Raw genomic sequence first — 26,904 nt, 5'->3', positions numbered from 1 at the left:
GTCTTTTTTTTTCATAGCTTATATGGCCAAAATCACTATTGCTAGAATCAAAATTTTCTTCAGGTAGAATAAACCGTTATATCACATTTTATGTTTTTAACACAAACTGGTCTTGTAACTTCCTTTCCTCCTTGAGTTGTGTTCAAAAGCTCATTCTGAATAAATGCTCTAAACAGTTGCATTAACCTTCTGCCCCTTTTCCACTTCAGACTGGGTTCTGTCAACACAGACTGGCAAGCAAAAGCAGCATGTTCGCTCTTGATCTGTACCTACAGACACTTCCAATCGGAACAAATCAGCAGGATCCTTGTTCAAAGCTTACAGGGCCTAAACAAACAGCAAACGCTCACTGTTCACTGCTGGAGGCTTATTCAACAAAGCAGAGGCTTTGTACGCACTGACTCATTACCCACTGAAATAAGCCAATCAATGCTACAAACACTTCAGCCAATTACTATGTAAAGCATTATGCAGCATAATACAGCATTCACAAGGTTTACACAAGATGAATGATTAGACATATTAGCTTGACAAGACTGGAGTGTTTGTGTGAACGATGAAATTAGCTAAAACGAATATGTACAATTTTTCCTATTTGTATAGCTGTTTATTCAGAAAGTCGTAATTGAAGATGCTTTAACTGCAAATAAGCAACATCCACAATCAGATTGGTTGCTCTGAGCGGGATTCAAACCAACGTTTCAAGACTGCAACCTCTAGTGTCTGTCGCTAGTGCAACTCAGCCCAGACAGCAAGAAGTTTCAGCCCAGAACCGGCCCACATCTGACCCACATGGTTTTCACGCGGGCCAGATAAGGGCCGGATCGGGGCCGAAACTGCTCGCTGTCTGGGAGGGAATCAGAGGAGAAAGATTTACCCACAGAGCTCTAGCTGGCCTCCATTACACTTCAAGCCCTATACCTCACTTCCAATCTGGGTCACGGCACCAATGTATCCCTTCTAGTTCTACTCACCTTGCTTGTTCTGAGCAGGATTCAAACTGGCATTTCCAGCATGGGAAGCGAGCGTGCTAACAAGGAAGCTAAAGACCACTACCTTTTGTGTCAGTCGATACTGCATCTTTTGAGATCTAGGGAGTGAGGTTTATTCGAACAGCACTCACTAGCTGGTCTCGGTTACATATTTATACAAAAATCATTATAACTTGATTTCTATGTGGGTAGCATGTCTCTGTTAGCTCCTGCTGAGATGGGAATGCTAACAGATAGACTAACACATCACACAGCATATTCACTATCAGAATAGATGAACAAATTATTTGACACCTGGTGCCTGGATAGTAAATGATGTCTGAGTGTTCAATTTCCACTTTGTTTTTTTTCCTGTCAGCAGGTAAGAAATGAGACAAATATGGCACCCTTTAAGATCTGATTCAGTTCTGTTTGCCCAAGAGGGCAATTTCTGTGTTTCTAAGAAATGGTATTGCCCTTTATATACTGTTAGGAATTATGCATTCCAATTCACTACAGGATGCTAAATACAGCCAGAAATGCTGAGCATATAATAAAGGCTATCAGTGTAAACAGCCTAATTTCAGCAGTTTAACAAATGGCTGTTGCTGTTCTTTGAAATTCACGCGGCCTCATTATAACTGTTACTATAGAAATGGAAGGGTCACTTATGTGGTTCCAGCAAAGCAACAAACATTTTCTCAAGTGTTTTGCAGACTGTAAACACAAAGCGCAGCATCGCCAGGTGCCCAAGACAAACCAAAATAGCACTGCAGTTTGTCAGAGCCATATTCAGCTGTCGTCATGGTTACTGGTGACATCAGGTTTGTGTCACATTTGTGTCAGAGGTCAAGCTCTTGTGTTTACAAGCAATTCTGTGCCCTGCTTACACGGTTGTTTAGAGAACTGAGAGGCAAACACAAACAGGTAAATAACTTTAATCTAAAATGCATCATCATAGACAATATTGTGCAATACTGAACAAACAGTGCAATCAACCACTAAGAGGTAGTAAAGCAGCTGACATAAATCTGTCATTCACAATACTTGCGCATTATCACTGTAATAAACATCTAGAAAATGTCATGCCTAATTCTGTTATTGCTTGCAAGGTCATTCAAAGTTTATCAAAAATGAGTGTCAAGTGTCATGTGCATAGTAATCGGCAAAGCTAATCAGTTTTGCAGCTTGCTTAGATGGCAACGACTGTGAAAGTTCATTATAATAAGCAGCCTAAGCCCAGCCAAGCTAGCCAGTTCATGCTAGCATCTGATGCAAGTTTTGTCAATTATTGCTAATGTGCTGCACTCATTATAAGGCTAAATTAGCTTTCCTACTTAGCGCTAATTAAAGTTGCTTTTGTCTTCACTGGAAACTGCAAAATATAAGAAATTAAAGTTCTGTTTTCTCTGCATGCAGGGTATATTGTGAAACAATTAAGCCACATTGTGCCGTATTATTGCCTAGTAATGTTTCTGAGGGAAGAATTTAGAGATTATTGACACCTCATTTCAAGCAAGTAGGTGAAATTATGTAAGTTTAATTTTGCCCCGAGTTCAGCATTACCCAAGTTACCTAGCAGTCTAGCAGGTGTGAAAAAGCTTTGTCTGTTAACCATGGAAGCCATGATGCTAGTAACTAGTATTTTGTAATTTCAGATACTTTCAGTGCCGTTAGCCGGTTTAGTTGTGGTTTCTTTCTGAGCCTGTGTTGAGCGGATATCTGTGTTCCTACGGAAGCAGTAGACTCCGTAGAGGCGGAACTTCTTATCAGGGAAACCTAGGTTTCGGACACCGGGTTCTGGGCCCCCGCAGCGGGTCCGAGGATTGACGATGGGGTAACGAATGCTGCCATCTTCCACCCAGCCTGCCTCACACCGGTCCAAAAGCTGGATCTTCCATGCGGCATACAGTTGTCCAACCTTGGCAATCGCTGCGTCATCACGTTGACATGCCTTTACAGCCTCGGGGTAGTTTACCTTCTTAAAACGTTTGAGGAAGTAAACACGTCCTGCAACAGAAACACAGTTGTATGAAAAACTGCAAAAGATTATACACCACATGCCATAATTGTCTGAAACGCTGAGGTATGTTCCAGTTGAATGCCACAACATGAAATTCATGAAAAGTAGATATTTCACTTTGGAAGGTCAGGAAATTTGGATCATTGTTTCAAAGCCTTCCTTGATCATGATGAAATAAAAATGCATTTTTGTTCAGGCCTAGCTGGGTGAGTCGAAAGAAACCGTAAAAAAAAGGAAAGGACAAAGAAAGAAACATTTCAGACTTCCACCTGTTTTTCAGAAGTCATTCATTGATTTTTTGTTTGTTTATGTGACTGCTGACTGTTAGGGCAGCTCATTTTCTCATATTTCCCAGTGGGCCATTCTGTACATTTCCAGCAGCTGGTCGGTGTAGGGGTGTTATTGAAAATTGCCCTAGCTATAAAGATTTCAAGACAAATATCCTCTCTAATAGCCCACTTGGGAACAAAAGAAAAGCCTTTTGGCTCTCAATGACTTGACTGTAAATGGGTCTCAAGAACACGGAAAGTCTTGAGTATTCAACTGGATCATGCAACACTTAGTAACAAATGGTCAGAACCAGGGCCAAAAGTTCTGTTTTCTTCCTGAAGACAAAATTATTTCAACTTTATACTGTGCAAACACCTATTATTCCAAAGAAACTGTACAAAATTGTAGTTTCTCTGAAATCTGATGAAATCAATTTTCCAGGAATTGATTCATTGCTGAGTATCAAACAGAAGGCAGTGAAAGTAGAAGCAAATGAGGACCTTCTCAACAGGAACCTGGTCCAACAGCCTCAGGCCAGAAAAGATCACTAATAAGCAATCCCACCCTAGGCTAACACTCACCATTGAGGTTCGAGGTAAAGCAGAAAGCATCATAGCGTTCGTCGTCTTTGTGCCTGTAGCCATAGTTGCGGACACCAGGAGGGCTTTCCTTGCGGCCACATTGGTCTCGAGGATGGGAGATGGGGTACTGGACCGAGCCGTCCTCTAACCAACCAGCATTGCACCAATCCAACCCCTCAAGCCAAGCCTTGTGTAGTTGTGCATGGGAGGCCAGAATTGCATCTTGCTGTCGGCACACTTCCTCTGCTTGGTGGTAGTTCAGCTTGTAGCGTCCGGATGGAGGGTAGTATGGGAACACCACACCTTTGAAAATTGGTTCAGAGAAGTTGGCTCAGTAGAAATATGACACTTTATTCAATCTTAGATACAACAATCAAAAACAGCACCCTGACCTTCAAGGTCGAGATTGACAAACCCCATGTCGTCCTCCATGTCATTGGTGACCTCACACTCATAGCGGCCGTAGTCTTGCAAGCTGATGTTGTGAATAATAACTGAAGCATCTCCTGGCCCTGTCTGTTCCAGAGACAAGCGGCCAATGTAGGACCCAAATGCCTTCTGTTGCCGCCCCAGCGCAACAAACACGTCTTCAAACTGAAATGCATCAGAAACCTTCGTCCATTTGATGCGGATGCGGTTAGGGTCGACGTCCTCTGGTTCATGGTGGTAACGGCAGGGAAGAGTGATAGTGCCACCACGATGAGTGACCACCTTACCTGGAGCAGTCTGGACTATCACTGCCCCAGTATCATCCTCTATTGAAGAAGAGAAAGAAGTTTCTACTTGAATTTAAGGTATAGACTAACATTTATGGAAATAAAATAATGCATTGCATTAACAGTGCTTAAATTTTTATGCCTTGTATTTTCAGGGCTTGTATTTCTAGGGTCCTGAAATGTAGCATAATTGTTTATTTAAGCTATTAATATTTCAATTAAAAATATTTCAGACACATTTTAATAATGTTATTAAAAAGTCAATAATTCATATTCACCTTCTAGGGTTCATCTTCTAAAATATTCAGTTTGTTTAAAACTACGATGTAAAATATCCCACGGCAATTTTTTTGTCCATTTTATTTCATTTTATAAATTCACTTCTACTAATTCAGTGAGTCTGCAATTCAAATTCGGCAAAAAATCCAGCATTGCACATTTGGGAACTGCAGGAATAACAGTAGAGTACGGATGCTTGATCTGCATCTGCTGTTATTCGCTCACCAGCAGGTGGCGCAAGTCCAAAGCCACAAATAAAGCAAGACATTCATTCACAACAACTGATTTTCAGAAATGAAGCAAACAATAGATATATTTAAAAAAAATAGATAATAGTTATGATTATCAGGGCCAGTATGTACATGAGGAAAACCTGACTCAAAAGCTGTGTTTACATTGAATGTGGCATCTTCGCCATTGCTTGTTTCTCCGTGAAGCCAGCTCTTCTACCGAAAGAGATTTTAATGCTATTTAATCCAACACTGATATACAGAGCAAACATTACATCTAATATATTGATGTTGGTTTCATAGATTCCTTAACTTGATATAATGGCTTGTGTGACGTTGAATGGGGGTTTCCCTCTTACGGCACACTCCAGGGTTCCCCAACGGCACTCAACGCACCTCAGTGAACTAATAGAGTGACCTGAACAAGACCTCATATCTCAGTATACACCTTGAATTTCACAGTACCAGAGGAATTTGTAAAGTGAAATAAAATGGACAGAAACTTGCCTTTCTAATATTTTTACATCGTATTTTTAAACAGATTGAATATTTTGGAAGCGAACCCTGGAAGGCGAATATGAATTATTGAATTTTTAATTATGAAAATGTGTGTGAAATGTTTTGAAGTGAAATATTGTCATCTTAAATAAACAATTATGTTCAATTTCAGCTCCTAAAATTGCAGGCCCCGAAAATACAAGTCATAAGAATGCAAGCACTGTTAATGCAATGCATAATTTGTTCAGTTAGTGCATGCTTTTTTAGTTTCAAAGACATTTGTAATTATTTTACTTCCATACAAATTCTAGGAATCTGTGCCATAACTGCCAAGTTCCTAGCACCATGTGCAATTTCAGAATCTTGAGGAGGGCCACATTCAAACTGAATTAGATTCAAAGTGTTGTGATTATATTTGAATATGAATTACAGTTGAATTTTTGACATTGATAATGACTGTCAAAAAGTGACCCATTTCACCTGAATTTACCCTATTTTACCTAAAATAATATTTTTAAGGTTTTACGACTTGAAAATGAACATTGTGGGACTGTGGAAAAGTAATTTGGTGATTTACTTTTCCATGCAATTCACATGCAAATAGGGTCATTTTCATTTCAAATACAGCCAAATCTTTCAGTATTCTTTGTGTTGTGTCAATGTCTTTCAATTGAGTGAACTTAACTGACATCTCAAATTAGCCAACTGCAATGCATACGTGGCCCACTTGCTGAGTGCATTAGCTTTACCTGTTGCACTAAATATGCATTCCGATCTTAAGAAAATTTTATAATCATGTCATTTAAAAATCTATTGAAAATGCTTAAATCCTTCAACTTTTTTTCATTTCCCACAGAATCCTTTGCTTTTGTCTGAAGGCTGTTCAAAGGCAACTTGAAGCATAGCTGGATCTGAAAGTGACGAGTGGATCTCCAAGCCAGCAAGTCTTAAGGGTGTAAACCACAGCTATCAAACAACACCTTCTCTGACAGCTATCCAAGATTTTCCGGACAGACCTCGAGGGCAATAATCAGCCGTGACATCTGCTCATTTAAACTGTAAGCTGGATACCTGGCACCTCTCAAATGTTTGTTACTGAAACACATTTTCATTTGAAAGCAGGGTTGCCCAACATGTCCAATCATTAATTCAGCCGGAGACAGCTAAAGAACCAGTATTTCATCAGAAGCAAAGGGTTCTTAACTGAAAGCGATGTCACTGTAACCACAGACTTTTTGATAGTAATGTGCAGCTGCCAACTAAATGTTGGGAACATGCTGTGAGAAGACAGCTAGTGCAATAGCTATTGGAAATTAGACCTTTATTTTCTTGCTTACATAAAAATGAATACCAAATACAGAAAAGCGACCTTGTTGGCCTGAAACTTATTTTGAAGTATGTTTACCTGTTATATAAATATGCAACAACTATCAGATGGTGCATATTGCTTTTATATCCTACTTAAGCTTCAAGTAGCCACTACGGTTTTGGTTTATAAGAGTTTTTTTTTTATGCTCTCAGTGGTCAGACATTTAACTTGTGAAGTGAGGTTGTACACTGAAGATGGCTCTTGTGGGTGGAGTGGTCTTACATTAAGTGCTCTGAATATCAATGTACTTTGTTGGTGTCATGTTTAAGACAGTTCCGGAATGTTCTTCTACAAGTAGGGGGTTGTCGGTAGGTATCATAACCTTCTTCTGCTTACGCAGCATTTGCAGATTCGTCTTGTGTACACTGTGATCTGGGACACCTGAAATAAAGTGGCACAGAAGAAGTTCTTACCCATTACGTGAACCACTCTCCTCCGTCCTTTCTCCACGTCGGCCGGGTAGGTGCTCACAATAGGTGAAAAGAACAACAGTGCGCAGGTAATGGTTTCCAAGCACCAGATCTAAAAAAAAAAAAAAAAGAAAGAATTTGACTTCACACACTGCACACAAATGAGTTTGGGGTTTTGTGCATCTTTGCATGTACTAACTAAATCAGATCGGCAGGTTCTGACAATGTGGTCAATAAATCGATTGCAATTCTAATGATGTATATAACAACATGACGTGTCTGGATGTGTTTTGGATCAGTTTTGCAAATATTCGTTTTTTCAATCATATTTCTGCCAGTCTGAACAAAGCCCAAACGGTGTTTGTTTCACAAATATGGGCATTTTTCGCGTCTTCTGTTATGTAACATGATCCAGACCACACATGCACACACTACCGCAGCACACACCAGCCCAAACATACTATATACGACACAACGGAATCATGCATCATCATCATCATCATCATCATCCTCCTCAACTCCCCTCACAGCATCCCCTACCGCAACGCACTGCGCATTATCAAGGTTACAGCAGTAAAACCCACACACATGCAATCTGAACTCACCATCATCATGACAGGACGCGTTTTATGTTGAGATGAAGTTATTATTGCTGTGTTCCAGTGCAGCAGCAGCTGTCCCGTTGCCGACTCGGTTTCACTGCAGATGTCGTTACTCTGTCGCTGCTCATCACGCTGCTGCTGACGGGGTCAGTAGTGAAGACTCTCTCTTTTGCAGTACGACTGAAGAGAAGCTCTTAATGTCAGGCTGTACAGTCGTCTTTAATCGGACGCTGTATTTTAAAGTTGTAACCAGGGTTTGCCAACTGCGGGTTAAAATCAGCTGTGGCGGTTAATGTTAACGCTGTCAAATTTGGCGGGTTACTTTTCGTAAGTTATATGTTCACTCATTAATAATTTTTATTTGTATTATTATTATGAATGCAAACAATACAAAGATGACATCAGTGTTATACAACTGTGTGTAGAGTTCACAACGTGTATGAACAATATGCCATCTGAATATACGAAACAAACATGCAAACAATTTAACAATAGCTACAAGAAAAAAGAACATGAGGGTAAGATACTGAGTAGAGGATACAAATTAAATACAAATTAAAGTCATTACAAATTGAGGTTGTTTTTCTCGGTTTTCTTATTTACAGAGGATGAAATAACACAAGAAAAATTGCTTTGTTGTTGGTGAATTCCACTCATTAATCAAATCTGCGTAGATTTAGTGCAAATACTGAACTCGTGAGACATCATGACATTATCAAGTATATATATATATATATATATATATATATATATATATATATATATATATATATATATATATATATATATAGACCAAAAGTTTGGACACACCTTCTCATTCAAAGAATTTTCTTTATTTTCATGACTATGAAAATTGTAGATTCACGCTGAAGGCATCAAAACTATGAATTAACACATGTGGAATTATATACATAACAAAAAAGTGTGAAACAACTGAAAATATGTAATATTCTTGGTTCTTTAAAGTAGCCACTTTTTGCTTTGATTACTACTTTGCACACTCTTGGCATTCTCTTGATGAGCTTCAAGAGGTAGTCACCTGAAATGGTCTTCCAACAGTCTTGAAGGAGTTCCCCGAGAGATGCTTAGCACTTGTTGGCCATTTTGCCTTCTGTCTGCGGTCCAGCTCACCCCTAAACCATCTCGATTGGGTTCAGGTCTGGTGACTGTGGAGGCCAGGTCATCTGGCGCAGCACCCCATCACTCTCCTTCTTGTTCAAATAGTCCTTGATGCCTTCAGTGTGACTCTACAATTTTCATAGTCATGAAAATAAAGAAAACTCTTTGAATGAGAAGGTGTGTCCAAACTTTTGGTCGGTACTGTATATCTCAGCAACATGACGTTGTTTCGTTCCTGAATCAATCAACCGTATAAATGATTCGGTTCAATCACAATGGCTCACTTATTAACAGTGCATTGCTGCCACCTACTGGCATTTTTTTAATTATTGTTTTAATTTGACATTTAAAGGGTTAGTTCACCCAACAATTAAAATTAGACTGTGTTTTACTCACCCTCGAAGCATCCTAATTGTATACGACTTTCTTCTTTCAGACAAATCCAATCAGAGTTAGGCTATATAAAAAATTGTCCTGGCTATTCCTAGCACTATCATTGCAGTCAGCAGATGTTGCAGTTGAACAGTTTTCCACACGTGACAGATACAGGAAGTGAGAGAAAAGTGTTTATTACGTTTGAAATATGGATATTTTTCTTACAAAAACACATAGATTCGCTACAGACGGCCTTTATTCATCACCCGGAGCTGTGTGCAGCACATTTTATTTTAGATGCACATGCTTCATTTGACGACTTGTGGACTGTTCAGCTGCAACACCCACTGACTGCAATGCTTGCAACAGCCAGGACAATTTTTAATATAACTCCCACTGGATTTGTCTGAAAGAAGAAAGTCAAATACACCTAGGATGCCTCGAGGGTGAGTAAAACACAAGCTAATTTTCATTTTTTAGTGAACTAACCCTTTAAAGTATCTTTTCAATTTCAGTATTCAATATTTCATGTTTTAAATATTAAAACATTATTTATGCATTTGTAACTGCGCGTTAAAGCATTCCTTGTCCCTCGAAGTTGTATAAACGTGTAAATGCCACTTCATATGCAACTTCCGAAAAGATTAATTTTGTTGATACTGATTCATTTGTTTAGTAACAGCCTAAACATATATTTTTTATTATAATTTACTTATTAAATGTAAGAATTTGAATCAAAAGATGATGCACACTTTTTAGAACAAGCTTTATAAAGCCTATAAAAGATAATAAAAAAAAATAATAATAATGATAAAAAATAAAAGCCATTTAAACGTATTGGAAAAGATTAATTTCTATCATTGGCTGTGAACTGACCACAGAATATGAAATATATCAAAAACCACGGTACTCCTCAATAAATTAGCTGTGTAATGGAAAGTTTCATTGTGACGACTTGCTATTGTTTGTTGTTACTATGTGTTTAATGAACTGTATCATTTTCCTGAGCAATAATGTTCAATGTGTCCAAGCTTATTTATAACTCTCTTTCAAAAATAAATGTAATTACCCCTAGTCTCCTCTATACTGAAATATTGAATATACTGAAGACCTTCACTATGTCAACACTGAAATGATCCGCTAGGCTAAGCTTTCTGGTGTAACTTGACATATTTCTGTACTAATTCCACTGGAACTGATTTGATGCCACACAGAGCGCTGCTTGTGTGTGCAAGCAGAAATGTTGTGCATTGCTCCTCATCAGCATGAAAAAGCTGCTGAGCAAGGATTGCTTTTAAGGTTATAGCTGTAGAACTCAACCCTGCTGACTAGATCATATACATACAACGTATCCAGATGGAGATCTTGTAGGATCAGTTTTATTACACATGAGACCATTCGATTATTCAAGAGAAAGTTCTGGCATGTATTACATTAAAGATGACATTTGTATAGAACAGATGGATAGAAAAGAAAACTGTAGTTGCAGCACATGATATTTTTACAGTGGAGGACAGAAGGCTAATAAACTGCAGTGTTAAAGGTCTTGTTGTCTCAAGACAGGTAGAATGAGCCACGGTTTAATGATCTCAGCTTCGTGCAATTTAAAGTTGTTTTTCTCATGAAGAATTCAGTAACAGCCGTAGCTCTGGCAACTGACACCATCAAGACGTTTCAAAGGCAAGGTCCTAACCTACGTGATTAGCAAATTAACAGTTGTGTCAATTAAACACAATTAATCTGTTTTGAAATGCACTTTCTCTAAAGGAATAGTTCACCCAGCGTGAGTAAATGATGACGGAACTTCAATACCTGTGTGAACTATCCCTTTAATGTCAATGTTTTGGTTTTTCTCAGTCGGTTTAACTTAATTTCTTCTCATTGTTCGTTTGGCCCGTGGGTGCAATGGAAAGGAAGTAGTCCGGCTCTCGTTTGCAACGCAGGGCGAGCAGTATAGGGCCAGCTGCATACAGCAGGTTGAGAAGGAGGACGGGCACCAGAGTCGTGATGGGAATCCTGTACATTTCTGCAGTGCGTGGATGCAGTGACGCTCCGATGTGAGTCCACTGGAACTGTGGTGGACAAAAGCACAAGATGCTATTTTTGTGGGTGAGAGTTTTATTTAATCAACACATTTTTACCTGGTAAATGAATAAGCTGGCGAACACTCTATTAAATTCAAGGAAGGACTGCATAATATACACTTTTGGCCACTTTGATGCCGATATGCAATCACCCAGGGCTTTGTTTGCCGTACAACAACAACACGTGTTGCTTAACCACCACGGTATGATGCATCGTTGGATAAATGAACTAAATGGTCTACGACTGTTTCACACTGGTCGCATCGCTGTTGTTTAAATCATGTTGGTTCAACAAGGACATTACATGCACATGGAGTAATAACTTCTGCAAATGAATCGATTCAATTATTTATAGTTCAGTTACAAAAACAACAGAAAGCCGTTCATTTTTTTAAATCAGGTTAACGTACAGTATGTAATTCGTATAGATTTGAATTCTGATTCTGAATTAAATTCTGCAGGGCAGTGGTCCTCCAGAACCAGGATTGGACACCGCTGGCGTACATATTTATGCAAATGTGCACTATTCAAAAACGCTGCTGTATGTATTTAAGTAAACGTGTCATACAATATGCTGAGCTTCTAACAACAGACTAAGACCTGTTGTTCCAATCATGCAAGTGTGATACAGTTTGCAAATGTTCCTTGGAACTATGATTTCAGCAAACACTGAATCATTGGATTATTTTGGTGATGAAACTTGCAACCACAGTCGGCTAACAATGCTTTTGGGAAATGCACCCCATAGCATCCACATAACAACACAAACGCTAGCACTGTGTCTGCAAGTTCTAAACAGCCAAACTTCACTTATTAACATTTACAAACATTAAGCTTATTAAAATGCAAGAATCTAGTTTTACATCTTACTTTTGTAGAGTTCAATGATGGGGGCACAATGAGGTCTTATCGAAAAACTTCTTTTTCAGAGGCTTCTGAGTAAGTGGAGGTAGATCAACTGCAATGACATCCTCGCAGCTTTGAGGAGGCCTTCATTAGTATGTCGAGCTGGAGATCTACAGTGAAACTCCTAGAGAAACCCCAGTGAAGTCCTGTTCTACTGGAGCTCTTTGATTAGGAATGCTGACTGCCCATGCCTCACGAATTAAATTTACTGTTTGATGGTCCCTTCCTATAACACCAGCATACAGTAGACAGAAATCTCAAGATTCTGCCTGAAACTGTGGAGGAAATATAGTAGGCTATACCTCAACGGTTGCTTCTAACTTGAGACATGTCATTTACCATTTCTAACAGATGTTTTCTTGCTTTCTTCTCACAGCTTTGACTCAACACCGGAGAAGTTTTTTGTGTCTTACCTGTGAAATAGCACCTGCGAAATATACCGTCCAATCAAGCATCCAAGTGCAGCCAGGTGTGCAAAGCCCATATGCAAATGAACCCAGCATTGGAAGCGCATGAAATAGGAGCAGCAACATCTGGAGATGAAAAGACACCGTGCAACACGTATTATTTCAATCTGTGTGTCAACACTACACACCAGTGCTTTGATGGCAAATTAATGCAGTCCAACTCAATCCACAGGGGCACTAGCGCTGCCGCAGCAATGCACTCCCGCTGAATACAGATTGGCCCGACTGCATTGAGTTCACACCATCATTCATACTCATTGAGGCTTACAAACACAAACATGGAAGCATTACCCACAATTAGACTCTAAACAGAGCCTGTTTGTGTTGCATAGCACGTGGTGTCTATCAAGAAAGTTATAACAGGCTATTAAAGTCATGTTTGAATTTACCCTGCCCAATACATGCTGCATAAATATTCTCACCAACACCTGGGCGTCCCTGAGTACACGGGTATTATGCGATCGAAGCAGGGCTGTGTCCTCTGTACATCATACGTGTTTGTCCACCCTCGTTCCTTATCAAACGCATTACCACACATATCACACTCTCTCCTTGTTTGATTTGACGGAGGGGCTCAGCCAGGACTCATGGGTGGGATTAGTTTATCAAGTTCTCACAGCACGCCTCCGTCCTGATCGATGGGCCACCATTGTGCCTGGGTCCCAGCCAGAACAAGGACTTTTGATAACCTGTTGACCTAGCTAAAACCCCAATCTAAACAAAAACAAAGGTACCCTTAGTACTTCCTTACTTCCATTTGTGCTCGGTTGAGACAATGGGGATATTCTTGGACTACCCAAGTTTGATAATAACCCACCCATCTTATTGGGTGCTAATGATGAGTAATACCTATATAGACAATGACTGTACAGTCATTTAGAGGAGCTTAATGCTATAAAGCTTAATGCATTGAGAAGCAAAGCATGCTTGAGGGCTACCATGAGCAGATCTGCCTGATTGTGATGGCCTGAATGTGATTACGTGAGAGTATGTGAATATGTACAGTACTCACCATAACTTTGGGGAAGCCCACAGGGTCCTTCAGATATGGTTCGTACTCCGTCACGTATCTGTTGAGGATTTCTAACGGGCAATCAAGTACGGCCTGTTTGGAAAAAGATGTGAGTTTCTTGGATATGGCGATTATAAGCAAACGTATGGTGTCATTTACCAGTCCTCTAAAGATAGTGAATCCCATGGCAGCCACTAGATAAACCACAAAGAGAAGATCCAGGGGGCGCCAGATTAAGGCTTTTTTCTGCTCACGTTCGGCCTGATGGATACAAACACCATTGTTCATGTTCATGATTCTGTAAGGGAAATACTAAACACTGACCACGTTCAACGGTGTCTGGTTCTTCACCTTGGATGCACCCACAAGAGGCATATCCCTTGGCCTCGTGAACAAGGAAACTGCTCCCCATATGGGCACCAACAGAAATGGCATGTTGAGCCAGAAGGCAGGATTGATCTCCGAGTCATTTTGACCTGCATATATATTGCATTTGAAGAGCGTCTTATGTAGTGTTCAGCAGGAATTTGAGATCGTTTTTAACTTTGACTCACCAACCACGATTCCAGGTACAAACACAATCATGTTGGCACACAGTGAGCCAGCCCAAAAAAGACCCAATGTGCGGTATTGTTGCCTGGGATGATAGGAAACACTAATTTAGGAAAATCCAGCATGTACTTTAATCTCATGTTTTTGCCAGATAGTCTCAATACCTTATTTCAACTTGATCCAGTCCATAAAAATTATTATCCAATCCTTTAAGTCTAGGTTACATTTTTGAGTACTGAATAGCTTACAGACTAGACATAATCTACAAACCTGTTTGACATGCGGTGTATTAGCATCAGGTAGATGATGAAGTGCACTATACCGTCCCAGTAGCACATCATGATAGCATATGGTGTGCCGAGATACGGCTCCCCCTGGAGAAGCAGCAAAACCATTGTCAGACAGATTCACACTGGGTAGCCTAATGGGTAACATCAATTTGTCTTTCTCTTCATGATACTGACTGTTTTCTGGTAGAACTCCATGAACCCTGAGGTGTAGCCATCGTATTCTAGGGCACTCGTAAGGTCAATGACACACGTGAAGGAAAACTCTGCAAAAACTAAACAAAAAAATCAATTATGAATACACAAAAACACTCTGTTCTTTTGCTTGGTGTTGAAATGTATTTGTTTTTGAGTGCTTCAGATGTTGTAGTGTATGAACGTCAGTGAGCCATGTGTGAGACATGTCTTTAACGTGGTGATATTTCTTTAGAATACTCAATTCTGATTGGTTAATTTTGGGTGGTCCTATAGAATACTCGATTTTGATTGGTCAGTTGAGGGAAGCCCTCTGAAATACTTGATTCTGATTGGTCATTTGAGGGCGGTCCTATTGAATACTTGATTCTGATTGGTCAATTTTGGGTGGTCCTATGGAATACTCGATTCTGATTGGTCAGTTGAGGGAAGCCCTGTGAAATACTCGATTCTGATTGGTCAGTTTTGGGTGGTTCTATGGAATACTCGATTTTTGATTGGTCAGCTGTGGGCAGCCCACTGAAATACTTGATTCTGATTGGTTGTTTGAGGGCGGTCCTATTGAATACTTGATTCAGATTGGTCCATTGTGATATTCCATTGTCTAATTTCTAATATCGGCCATCGATAGTAATGCTGAACTTTATATCTGTCTTCTTGGTTGACTGTTTTGTAAGCTACGTTGTAGACTATATAATGTACAAGTAGGATTAAAATATAACTTCTTATTTAAACATACACTTATTTATGTATTTGGCAAGTAGTGATGAAATAAGTGGAATATTGTACAGTCAGGCACATAATCGTATGGTTATAAATTTTCCACATATTCTTGTATGCAAATATCACATACAATTAACTTCATTCAAAACTGGTTTGCAATCAAACAATAGAACATTTTCTTGCTCTGAAAGCAAAAAACTGCTCTTGTCTTTAATGAAAGAGAAATTTTCAGTCACTTTGTTCAGTTTTAATTGCAGGCTTTGCAAGAAAACGCATCTCTCCCCAGTGGGATTATCAGCTCTTCCTTGGCGCCTTCAAAACAGTGAATTGAAATGTTTTCATGTTTAACTCTAAGCCTTCTGTGATGTGCCGAGAGAAAAACCTCACTAATAAGATGTTGCAACTGCCATATCAAGAGTTAACTAGCCTACCTTTATTCCCGCTCTCTTTATTAAAAAGATTTCACTCTTACCAACTATTGATTTCTGGCAAGGTGGAAGAGGATAATGATATCTGCTAGTGGAGGGGTGAACAAGAAATGGATATTTGGAGCCACGTGGTGTTTTTCTTTTCTTTTTCCAGGTTTAAAGTGTAGCTGTGCCAAAAGGGCACTTTGCGGAGACAGCTAATATCTCATGTGGCATTTCCCAAGCGTCTGGGTGACAAATAATGAGTGGCAGGGGACATGAAGAAGGAAAAGTCTTAAGGGTGGAGGCAAAAATAATGACTGTAAATGTCACCACTGAAAGCTCCGACTTAGATTTAACGGAATAGTTCACCTAGACATGAAAAATCTGTCATCATTTACTTCACCCTCATGTCTTTCCAAAACCATATGACTGTATTTTCCATGGATCACAATGGAGATGTTTAGGGGAATGTTCAAACTGCTCTTTTTCTTATAGAGAAATGGTGACCAGGAGCTGTAAAGCTCCAAAAAGCTTAACATGATGGTATGTAGACTACCTGATAACTTTCAGTTTAGGAGAAATATTCCTTTAATAATCTTCTTTTACAAGCGAACTCTTCCAAGACGGGTGTGTTATTGTAGCAAATACTTTTGTATCCAATTTCATGGTTGGATTGCTAGACTTGATATTGTCCAGTGTCATTCTTCTAGCATCCACGAGTATCTGACAGACAACTTCGTATAATGGCTCAAATAAAAGTGTTGTATTGCTGTCCACCAAGCACAGATGCACAGTCTGATACTGACATTCTCACGCTTGGTTTTTCTCACTTCCCATTTTTCTCCACAATCCCTTTTAATCCGTAGGGGTCTTGGTTTAGTTTAACTGCATTACATCATGGCAGAGGTGGAATGACTTGTTGTGTCAGATGACATGATAACCCATGATAACACCACTATCTTTTTAGCATTATGTTGCGAAAGCTCACAATTTTCTATTGTGTCCAAATACTAAGCAGATTTGGCAACGCACAAAACAGATTATGTTCATTGAGTTGGGGATTTTGTGGGTGTTTCTTCAGCGATTGGCAGTTCTGTAGACTTTTGAAACGAACCTCTCATAAAGCGTATCTTTTTTCAAGTTGGTTTTTTAAGTGTATCCACCAATAGTGGACATACCTCCCATTTTTTTTCACACAGTTGTGGAATATTCCTGAACCTTTACTGCAGTGTCAATGAAATGCCACTGTGAGACTAAAGAGTTTAAATTGCTTCATTCAGTGTGTGAAGTAATTCATGCAGATGGATGTGTTTTTGAGACTTGATCATATTTCTGGTCATCTGTGATTTGTTTGATTGAGGGTCAGAAAGAAATGAGGATATGCTGCATATTTCAGGAGTTAACCAATCAAATCCATGTCAGAGCTCGTACCATAGAACAAAGGATCTTTAGGAGGATTGTAGCGAGTAGCGAGGTAGACCAAGAGGAACACTGCCACAAGAACAGCCACTCCAATTTCCAGAATAACCACTGGCCTGTAAATCCAAAATATCAAGAACAGCAGTGAGTAAAAACTAATGTTAGATTTAACTTGCTGTGCCTGACCATAGTCTGTCAAAAGTGCTCAGATGTCAATCATTTCACGCATTTGATGTTTTCAGAAGTGTGCAGGGCACCAAATGTTAGCAATGTGTCCCTTCTCACAACACCGATGTACAAAGACAAGTGTTTTAAAGGAAAAACTGAAAAAAAAATGTATTGGCCATTTCCTTTCCAGTCTTTAGTGAGTGAGCAGAGATGAATGGTTTGGCAGCGAGAAGTGTAATTATTAACACCCAGAGCACATGACAACCATCCTGCCATAATAAGACATGATTACTTCTGGATGAGGAGCGATTCAGACAGAAAACATGTCTTACTGTCGACATGAGAGTCAATAAAGCCTCCAACGGAGACTGTGGTTGTTTCACATTTTAAATGAATAACTATTGGTGCTGTTCTTTATTAGTAACGACTACATCCCTTTGTGTTGTCTCTAAAATAGTAGTGCATATTTAAATCAATGTCTGACTGTTATTTTGTGAATAATACCATATGCTTTCACTGCCCTCAAGTGGAAGAGTTAAAGAAATAAGAGACATTTGAATAACAAGCTTAAATTCAGCATGTTTAATGTGATGAATCGAGAAAAATCAATTTAAACACTATAGTCTTCAAGTCTACTAATTGTCCTTATGTTATATCCTATGTTCTCCACAACAGTGTCTAAATAAGATTTACATTTAAAGTACAGCTACAGATGGACTGCTATTTAACAATGCAAATGATTTGACCAAAGAGGTTATTCTTACAAAAATACTCACTCTTGAAATGCTGGAACATTGTTCATGGTATAAAGGACCCCAAGAGCCGTCAGGGAAAATAAAAAAATGCATATCTCCTGTACCATGATGTTCGATATTCAGTTATTCAGTCCAAGGCTCCACAGAACAGAATCTACAAGTTCAGTAAAAGTAAGATTAACAATATCAGCGTTCAATTCTATATATCATCCAAATTCACACTTGGAAGACTTGGGGACTTTGCAAGTCAAGAAATATTTTACAGGTCTCCTGTGGTATAGTCAAAAATAAACATCTACTCACCAACCACACCTTCTCCAAAAATTGTGCATAACCCAATTCACGATGGCCCTGTGAGGTCCGCGTTATTGGAGGAGAACAATCCAGCCAAACAAAGGTGCTTTTGGAAAAGCACATAATTTGATTTTGTCATACATTTACATAATCGTGTTTACTTTTGGTCTAATTTGTCAGATGCCTGTGTGCCAAAAAAGGAAAGCTCTGCCTAAGCCGTGACAGGCAAAGAGGCTTTTGTGTGGTTATGTGTTGTTCTATGAATGTCCTCGTGAAGTGGACTAAGGAGATTTCTAACATAATTTGGTAGATTACTGGGTTAACAGTATTTGCTAGAGAAACTAAATTATTTTGGGGTCTATAATTACTCTTACAAGCAGAATTTGTGCAGTAGCATTACTGTAGTACACTATACTATTCTGTAATTACAACTATAGTGTAATCGAACTATAAATCTATTAAAGTAGGAGTCACTGCAAGAGGAGAGAGGACCAGGCCTGAACAATTTATGTTGTTGTTGTTTGTTAAAAGTTTTATTTACACCAGCAGTTCGTTTCAAAGACGATTTGCTGAAAGCTGCTTGCAGACAGTTCCACCTACTGGCCGAACCAAGTCCTGTTCAACACAGAGTGTACTTGAATAAAACACACACACACACGTTTGTTTTTGTGAAAAGTGGGGACATCCCATAGGCGTAATGGTTTTTATAATGTAGAAACTGTATATTCTATCGCCCTTCACCAACCCTAACCCTCACAGGAAACTTTGTGCATTTTTACTTTCTCAAAAAAACTCATTCTGTATGATTTATAAGCGTTTTGAAAAATGGGGACATGGGTTATGTCCTCATAAGTCACCCTCTCCTTGTAATACCTGTGTCATACCCATTCCATTATACAAAGTTGTGTCCTGATATGTCACAAAAACATGCTCTCACACACACACACACACACACACTGTCTGGTCTGCTATCCTTGTGGAGACTCTCCATAAGCGTAATGATTTTATACTCTACAAACATTATAGTATATCGATCTACACCTAAATCAACCTCTAACAGAAAACCTTAGGAATTTTTTCATTTACGTTTCATAAAATAAATAAATAATATGTTAGCTTTACAAGCTTGAATTATACCTCATTTTAGGTACCCATAGTGACACGAGTTCCCATGAGTCAGTGCATCAGGTTTAAGTCCCCACCGGGATAGAAACACACACACACAGACACACACACACGTTTAACCTATCTAAATGTGGATATTGCATATACTTATATTGTTTTTATATAAAGTTAGTTAAAATAATCCCAACATACTCCCTAACCTTACTCCTCACCGAAAAAAATGTCTGCATTTTTACAATTTTAAATAAAATTTGTTAACTTTTTTTATATACCAGTTTTACACGACCCCAAATGTTTTGGGAGATTTTGTCAGGTTTAGCGCACTCCTTGGTACAAATTTGTCCCCAAAAATAAGGTTGACTATTGTGCTAGTTTGACTGTTTTCAGTGTCTCTTGAAGTTTTCAAATGGCGTGTCAAGACAGCCTACAACTTGACCTTATGCATTTTGTTTTTAATGCTGTTGCACTGCATTTTTTTTTAAAAAGGGCAAATGCGTGTGAACGGCCCCTTTGTTCATTCAGCTGACTGCAGTTCTGTGTGAACGCCTTAAACTCGAATCTGTCTGAGGATCTGCAATGTCTGTGAAGATTTTTAAGTCATTAGAAAAAGATCTGATCTTTTTATTTGAGTTTACAATGGACCTGTGAAGGCTGCATTATTGTAAAATAATAATCGAGCCAAACAAAACTTATTCCTTAATTCATAAATTTGGTCTACCTGTTGGTTTGCATGCTCCCTAAGAAAAGTAACTGCAGTGATTTAGTGATTTTTAGTTAATTTAATTTATAATTATTAAAATATTTTAGAATAGAATGGAATAGAATAGAGTATTGACCCTATATGAGATAAAAAAATAATAAAAAATAAATAAAACAAAAAAAAACGGCTATTTAGCTCTCTATCCACCAGGGCGCGCAACAAACGAAGAAATTATTCATACCTAAAACAGTCTCAAACAGATTTTAAACATCATACAATTATGTAAAGAAAAAATATTTTAATTCAAGACTACCTGACTACAAAAAACGACTATTTCGTTATTTTATTTGTTAATAATAGAGTCTGATGCGTCTGGGAGTGAGAGACGCGACACAAACGCGAAACTACAAAGTTCCCTTTAGAATCCACGAATCACTTCACGCGGCGATAAGAACGTCGCCAGTGATTGGTCAGTGGGCGTAGACGTAAGATTCCTGACCGACGCGTCGCGTTATTCGCGTCCACTCCAGTCAGACGTGTCAGTAAAAAGCGGCCGCGGAAGTATCAGCTTTCAGTTCAACATGGCTTCAAGTGTGACGAGCTGAGAAAAAACAGGGCTATTTTCTGTCTCAACACTCACAAGGCGTCAAACGAGGGAAAAGACTTGGGAAATATATTCAAGAGCTGGTTTTAATCAAGTAAGCAAGACTTAAGTCCTGTTCCTGTCAAAGAGTTTTCAGAGTTGTTTGTGTACCGGTTTCTAAATCGTTGGGCGCATGCGCAGTACATACGCGTAACGTATTTGAGTTTGTCAGTTACGAAAACGTAAGTTTATTTAACGTTTAATGTCATAAATGTATTGTTGTTTTGTGTCTTACTGGGTTTATAACATTTTTAGTTTGAATAGTTAGTTTAGATATCAAAACTGCTGTTATAAAGAGTAACTGAGGGTCGAAATAAGTTTTGTGAGGCAAATATATGAATGTACGTTAAGTTACCTGGTAAGTTCGTGTTGTGTAATATGGCATGACCACTTTATTGCTAATAAACAGATTAAAATACTAAAATAATTACTTTTTTATTATGTTGACGTTTCTATTAGTGGAGTTAAACTTTCTGTTTTCATTTCTGTCCTATCTGTCTTGCCTTCGAGTTGACAATATTTTCAGTATGTTCAGTGCTTCTCTAGTGCCATTCATGAACGTTATACATGTGGCTTTTCTAATTTAGGTGATGAAATATGTTTATTAATAAGGGATGAGTGATATTAAAACCAAGAGTGCTTCAGGCTAGAGCTGGGCTTGTCTGAACTCCTATTGCACTGTAAAATACATCAGCCTGTTGTTGTTTAGTTTCGTTTCCAAGTGATTTTTCTCAGACCACTAATAAATAAGTGGCATATTGCGTCTAATAAATTAGTTTAACTGTATGTCTTTCACTTCTCTGAATGGAGTCATTTCTGGGAATTATGTTTCCACGGAATTGTTCTGATGCAAACTAGACCTTCCATGGAAAGCGATGAAGGGGAGGATCACGGCCCATTCCCTGTCATTCGTTCTCAGTAAAAAAAAAAAATTGGAGAAGGGAATATAATAGTGTTTATGTCTTTATTTATTCTGGTTATTTGTATTTATATGTGGGCCCAGCGGATTGTGTAACTGCAGAAGTCAAGCAAACTTCTCTCATCTTTCTTTCCCAGCAGAGTGTGGACTGTAGAGAAGCTCAATTAGAAGTCTCTTGTCCTCCAGATGACGCAAGCTGACATCACTTTGTCTAGACTCTAGACGGTTACATGGGGAGGGAAACAAAAGCAATTATGGCCATGTTTTGTCTTGAAAAGACCGAATACCATATGCAGAAGACAAAAGTTTGAGCGTATCTGGTACTTATTGCACCAATAGCATAAAGAAACTGAATCCTTTTTAAAGGATTCTTTTGTCATTTTGAATGCATAATGAATATATTTTAAATTATAATTTTATTAAATTAATTTCTATTTAAAATAAATTAATTTTATATTCAGTATATTTAATCAAATACATTAAAATGTATTAAATGAAATATATAAAAAAAAAACTTGTGAATATTATTTTTTCCCCCAAACTAAAAAATAAAATAAACTACTACTACTAATAATATAGTTTTTCTATTAATGTAGACCTATTTGTTGAGATAAGTTACTTCTGTTTTTTTTTTTTTTTTTATTCCTTGGTTGTTTTTCATCTAAGTTATTGCTGCAAGATAAGATGATTATCACATGTAACTGATTTTTATTTATTTATTTTTCTTAAGGATGTTGTGTCATCCAGCATGACTGATGAATTATTGCCCAATATTTTTAGAAGCTTGTTGCTCTCTTCTTAACAGGAGGAAAAAAAAGGAAACTGTAGCTTAATCTTGTAAAAATGAAGACAAAAACATTATATATATTTATATAAGTATTATATTTAATTAACATAAAGAAGAATTATATAGTTATTATTAATGAAACTCACCCAGAAACAGTACAAATAATACAAATAATGGTCAAATGTGACAGTTTAATGCACTTTAGTTCATGATACTGGTTATTTATTAGCGGTTTCTTTGTTAGTTTTGGCTCAGAGCTGTCCGTTTAATTCAAACAGCCAGTTTGTAGTTTGGTGCACAAGGCTCTGGTGTGTAGTATAGAGAGGGTACAAAGCTCTTTCAGTGATTTAACTCAAGATAGCAGTTTGGGACATGGGCTGTGGCCCCTTCGTGCTTCCGTTTGGATATACAAGTGTTTTTCCATGTATTTAATGAATCTCATTCATGCATTTCAACTGACTGATATGCTTAGGCTGACAGAATTTGTATCAAGCTTGACCAAAAGGATGATTTATGGTTTTAGTTTTGAGTCAGTGTACATCTAAAAGTATTATTTTATTTTATTCAGTTTTATAAATTTTTGTTTTACTCTTGATATTATTGTTTAGTTTTATATTTTATTTTTGGTTCATAATTAAAATTAATTAAATTATTTTATATAGTTTTCATTTCATTTTCTATTTGATTGTATTATTTTGTTTTATATTTTATTTTATATAATTTTTATTTGGTTTTATACGTTTTTTTATATTTTATTTTGTGTATGATTTTATGTTATTTTATTAAATAATTTTTATTAGATTTTATTATTGGTTTCAGTTTATTTTTTGTTATAAAATTTCAGGAATGTTGGTTTTTTTTATTATAATCTATTTATTTTATGTTATATTGTTTTATTTAATAATTTTTCCATTTTATTTTTATTGTATTTCTTTATTATTATTTAAATTATCCCCCCCTCCCCACATTTTTTTAATCAGTTTTTTACACTTTTTCACTTTTTTTTTTGTGGCCTTCTGGTTTGAAAACTCTTCTGGTTCCTCTTCTGAGCGCTGATTATGCACAAGGAATGTGCATTCAAGGAATTTCTGAATTTTCAATTCAGAGCACATACACCACAGCTGTGACATCTCCATCGTCAGTCGTAACATCCGCTGATTAGCAATCCATGTACTTCCTGTGACGTCTGTCCTGGAAGTCAATGGAATTTCAAGGCATGATTGGCACATCTTGGGTCCTGGGTAACCCGTCTGATGTGGAAAGATAAAGACAGAAACAGGAGTGACGATGATGTTGTGGTTAGTGGAAAGCATTTTTATTGAGAGATGTTGAAAGTTGTTTTGAGGACAGGAAGACTAGCTTCAAAATCTCATGCTGGTTTGTCCACCCCCAGTTTTCCCATAACTGGCCGCTCAATCAGTTTCTCTATATGAAACAGTCCTTGTTTACTTGAATCAGATCGCTTCACCAATGCAACGGCTTATTCTTCTTGAACACATACCTCTAGAATGAAGTCAGTGGTATTTTGGTTATCCATCCCTGAATTTTTCTGCCCTTTATTAGGTTTCCCCGGGACTCTTTTTACAGTCTATGTAATATTATGTAATGTTTTTTCCTTTGGATGGAAATGACGTCTGTTTTCGGTTTTGACGGCACCCCAGGAACGTGCATGTGGCTTGTTTTGCTGCATGCAGGCTTCGCTCTGTCATTTAGTCGAATCAGCAGCAGTGCGGTTCAGTGTTGGTTTCGTGACCCCGGGCAGAAATGAAGGCCAGGACAGACCAGAGTTGCTTGGGTTTGGAGGGAATCGTGAAAGCGTCACACTATGCATCTGGGTCAGAGTTGTCCTGGAAAAGGGCGGCAGCTGACAGTAATACAGCGGACAGTCCAGTAAGAGAAAGAAAAAGCAGCATGCGCTTGTGTCCCCATAGGATTATTTTAGGCGTAACCGAAAGCAGATCAGCTTCTGAATGTCTGGTACCTTGTTTCGGGTTTTCATGGCTGCTCATTATAACTATAATTAGGGGTGCACATAAGTATTTTGGTCTGGTTCTCAAAAGAGCACCTTGGAGATTTGGTATGGTACTCAAACTTCACATAGTGTGATATAACTATAAAAATATAACTAAAATTATTTAATTAAATAATTGTTAATAGTGATAATAGTATTATTGCATTTTTTTTATTATTTGAATAATTACACTACTCTTAAAATACAGTGCTATTAACTTCTTTCTTTTCCCTTTTTTTTCAAGCCTAAAATCAGCAAGCTTTTATCAGGCGGGGTACTGGCACGTAAGTATGCGCTGCCGGGTGAAATGAAATGCCAGTTTTGCATTTTGCTCTGCAGCCCATAGCCTTGATTTATGCTTTCAGTCTGAGTGGAAATCTTATACAGTATTACAGTTAGCCGATCTAAAACAGTGATCGTGCATTAACAGCTGTCAACAATGTCAGTACACAAATGAGTGGAATGAACTTATTTACCCATCGCGTTTTTTATTTTGATTGTACTTGCACACCTGCGTACCACTTATGTGCACCCCTGTAAATAATTAATATGTGGTTTATATTAATAATATGTCATTTTGCAAACTGCTGCTTTGACTATCACCGATGACTGGTGAATTCTGTAGCTTTTTCTGCAATAAGTTGGTGGCTCATTTAAATTATGCCACATCTGTTCTGTAGCCAGTCTTGTTATGCGAAAATATTCTGTAACAATCCTTTTAAAAACATATTTCTTTGTTATGAAAGTGTAATCTAAACATTCTCCAGGGAATGCAACCAGGGTTTTTTTTTTTCTTTCTTTTTTTACTTTTTTTTTTTTTTCAAGTTTCATCTATACAAATGTCATTTAAATGTTCCTCTTGGTAAATCCCCAGTTTTTGTGTTTTGAATTACTTTTCTTGAATATGGAGACATCCTCCAAAAGTTGATTACGTTCATGTTCATTAATTCAAATGATAAAATAGGTAAATCATTAATTAACATTAACATAAGTTTGTGGTGTAAATTTCCATGACTTGTTTTATACTGGTGCATAAACATAAAAAATTATAAGATTTATTTTGCTAACTTTTAAACAAAACATTAATGGGACCTTTTTGGTTTTAGCTTCACTGATATTGAAAGATTTACTACTACACAGTTGCTCCAATTTGCTCTCATTTTCAACACCACATTTTTTTCTTCTTTTTAATTTATATTTAATGTTGCTGACATGCTGACCAAAATTAATCACTGAGACTTTTGGAAAAAGACTTTATAAAGCCACCAGCTACGCAGATCCCTTTTAACGCGGTCTAGCTTTGAATAGCCTCCATTGATCTCAGGTTCTGAATGACATTGGTAAACCTCTGAGATGGCTCTCTCCTTCAATGAAATGAAAGCCCGGTATGACTGTGACAGTGACTTCATAACATTCATTCTGCTGATGCTTTATAATAATAGTAAATGTCCCACCCAGATAGACAATATTGCCTGTAATCGTGATCATAAAAGGCTGGGTTGAATGATAGAAATACAGCCTAAGTAGTGTATTTTTCAATTGAATTAGTCATTTTGACTGTTACTTCTTCAATGGTTACTATTTGGCTCCAGCTGTTTAGATGATTCACAGAAATCCGGAACAATCTGTAAGATATACTAGCCATTCCATTCAGTGGTTTGTGCGGTTTCACTTTGAATCGTTCACTTGACTGTTTTAATTTTTCCACCAGAATTAAATGTTCAGTGCTAAAATATACTTTCTCTGATTCTGAGTTAATGTAACACAGTTGAGCCATTTCTATGTTGAGTCCCGTGAAAATGTCTGAAAACACACACTACACTTCCATTCAAAAGTTTGGACTGTGATTTTAACGTCTCTGAAAGAAGACTCTCATGCACACCAAGTCTACATTTATTTGATCAAAAGTACAGTAAAAAAAAAAAAGGAAAAAAAAACAGTAATATTGTGAAATATTATTACGATTTGAAATTACTGATTTATATTTAAAAATATTTAAAAAAT

General features: G+C 37.7%; 3 protein-coding genes across 4 annotated transcripts in view; 1 reads left to right on the top strand and 2 right to left on the bottom strand.

The window, feature by feature from the left end:
* LOC127943135 (protein strawberry notch homolog 2) overlaps positions 1-26,904 on the top strand; it is a 296,904-nt gene that overhangs the window by 230,163 nt on the left and 39,837 nt on the right. The window contains exon 1 of one of the 2 annotated variants that reach the window (XM_052539329.1): positions 21,061-21,238. The exons of the other annotated variant lie outside the window; for it this stretch is intronic. The gene's annotated coding sequence lies outside the window, so the exon portion shown is untranslated. Of the gene's footprint in view, positions 1-21,060; positions 21,239-26,904 lie in introns of those variants that run through there. 2 annotated transcript variants of the gene reach the window in all.
* LOC127943140 (hyaluronan and proteoglycan link protein 4-like) lies at positions 1,894-8,155 on the bottom strand. Its single transcript, XM_052539342.1, has 5 exons — positions 7,953-8,155; positions 7,351-7,459; positions 4,238-4,600; positions 3,846-4,148; positions 1,894-2,981 (listed from the first exon to the last, which is right to left on the bottom strand). Exons 1-5 carry the CDS (start codon positions 7,959-7,961, stop codon positions 2,626-2,628), a joined length of 1,140 nt encoding a protein of 379 aa, XP_052395302.1. The 5' UTR covers positions 7,962-8,155; the 3' UTR covers positions 1,894-2,625.
* Positions 10,807-18,945, bottom strand: tm6sf2b (transmembrane 6 superfamily member 2b). Its single transcript, XM_052539343.1, has 11 exons — positions 18,725-18,945; positions 18,443-18,575; positions 17,511-17,614; positions 14,929-15,026; positions 14,735-14,838; positions 14,467-14,549; positions 14,264-14,388; positions 14,072-14,173; positions 13,913-14,005; positions 12,847-12,966; positions 10,807-11,515 (listed from the first exon to the last, which is right to left on the bottom strand). The coding sequence occupies exons 2-11, from the start codon at positions 18,526-18,528 to the stop codon at positions 11,306-11,308; spliced, it is 1,125 nt and encodes a 374-aa protein (XP_052395303.1). The 5' UTR covers positions 18,529-18,575; positions 18,725-18,945; the 3' UTR covers positions 10,807-11,305.

The sequence above is a fragment of the Carassius gibelio genome, chromosome A22, assembly GCF_023724105.1.
Source record: "Carassius gibelio isolate Cgi1373 ecotype wild population from Czech Republic chromosome A22, carGib1.2-hapl.c, whole genome shotgun sequence".
Taxonomy (NCBI): domain Eukaryota; kingdom Metazoa; phylum Chordata; class Actinopteri; order Cypriniformes; family Cyprinidae; genus Carassius; species Carassius gibelio.
The sequence above is the reverse complement of the archived record's forward strand: the minus strand, read 5'-3'. Positions and strand labels throughout refer to the sequence as shown.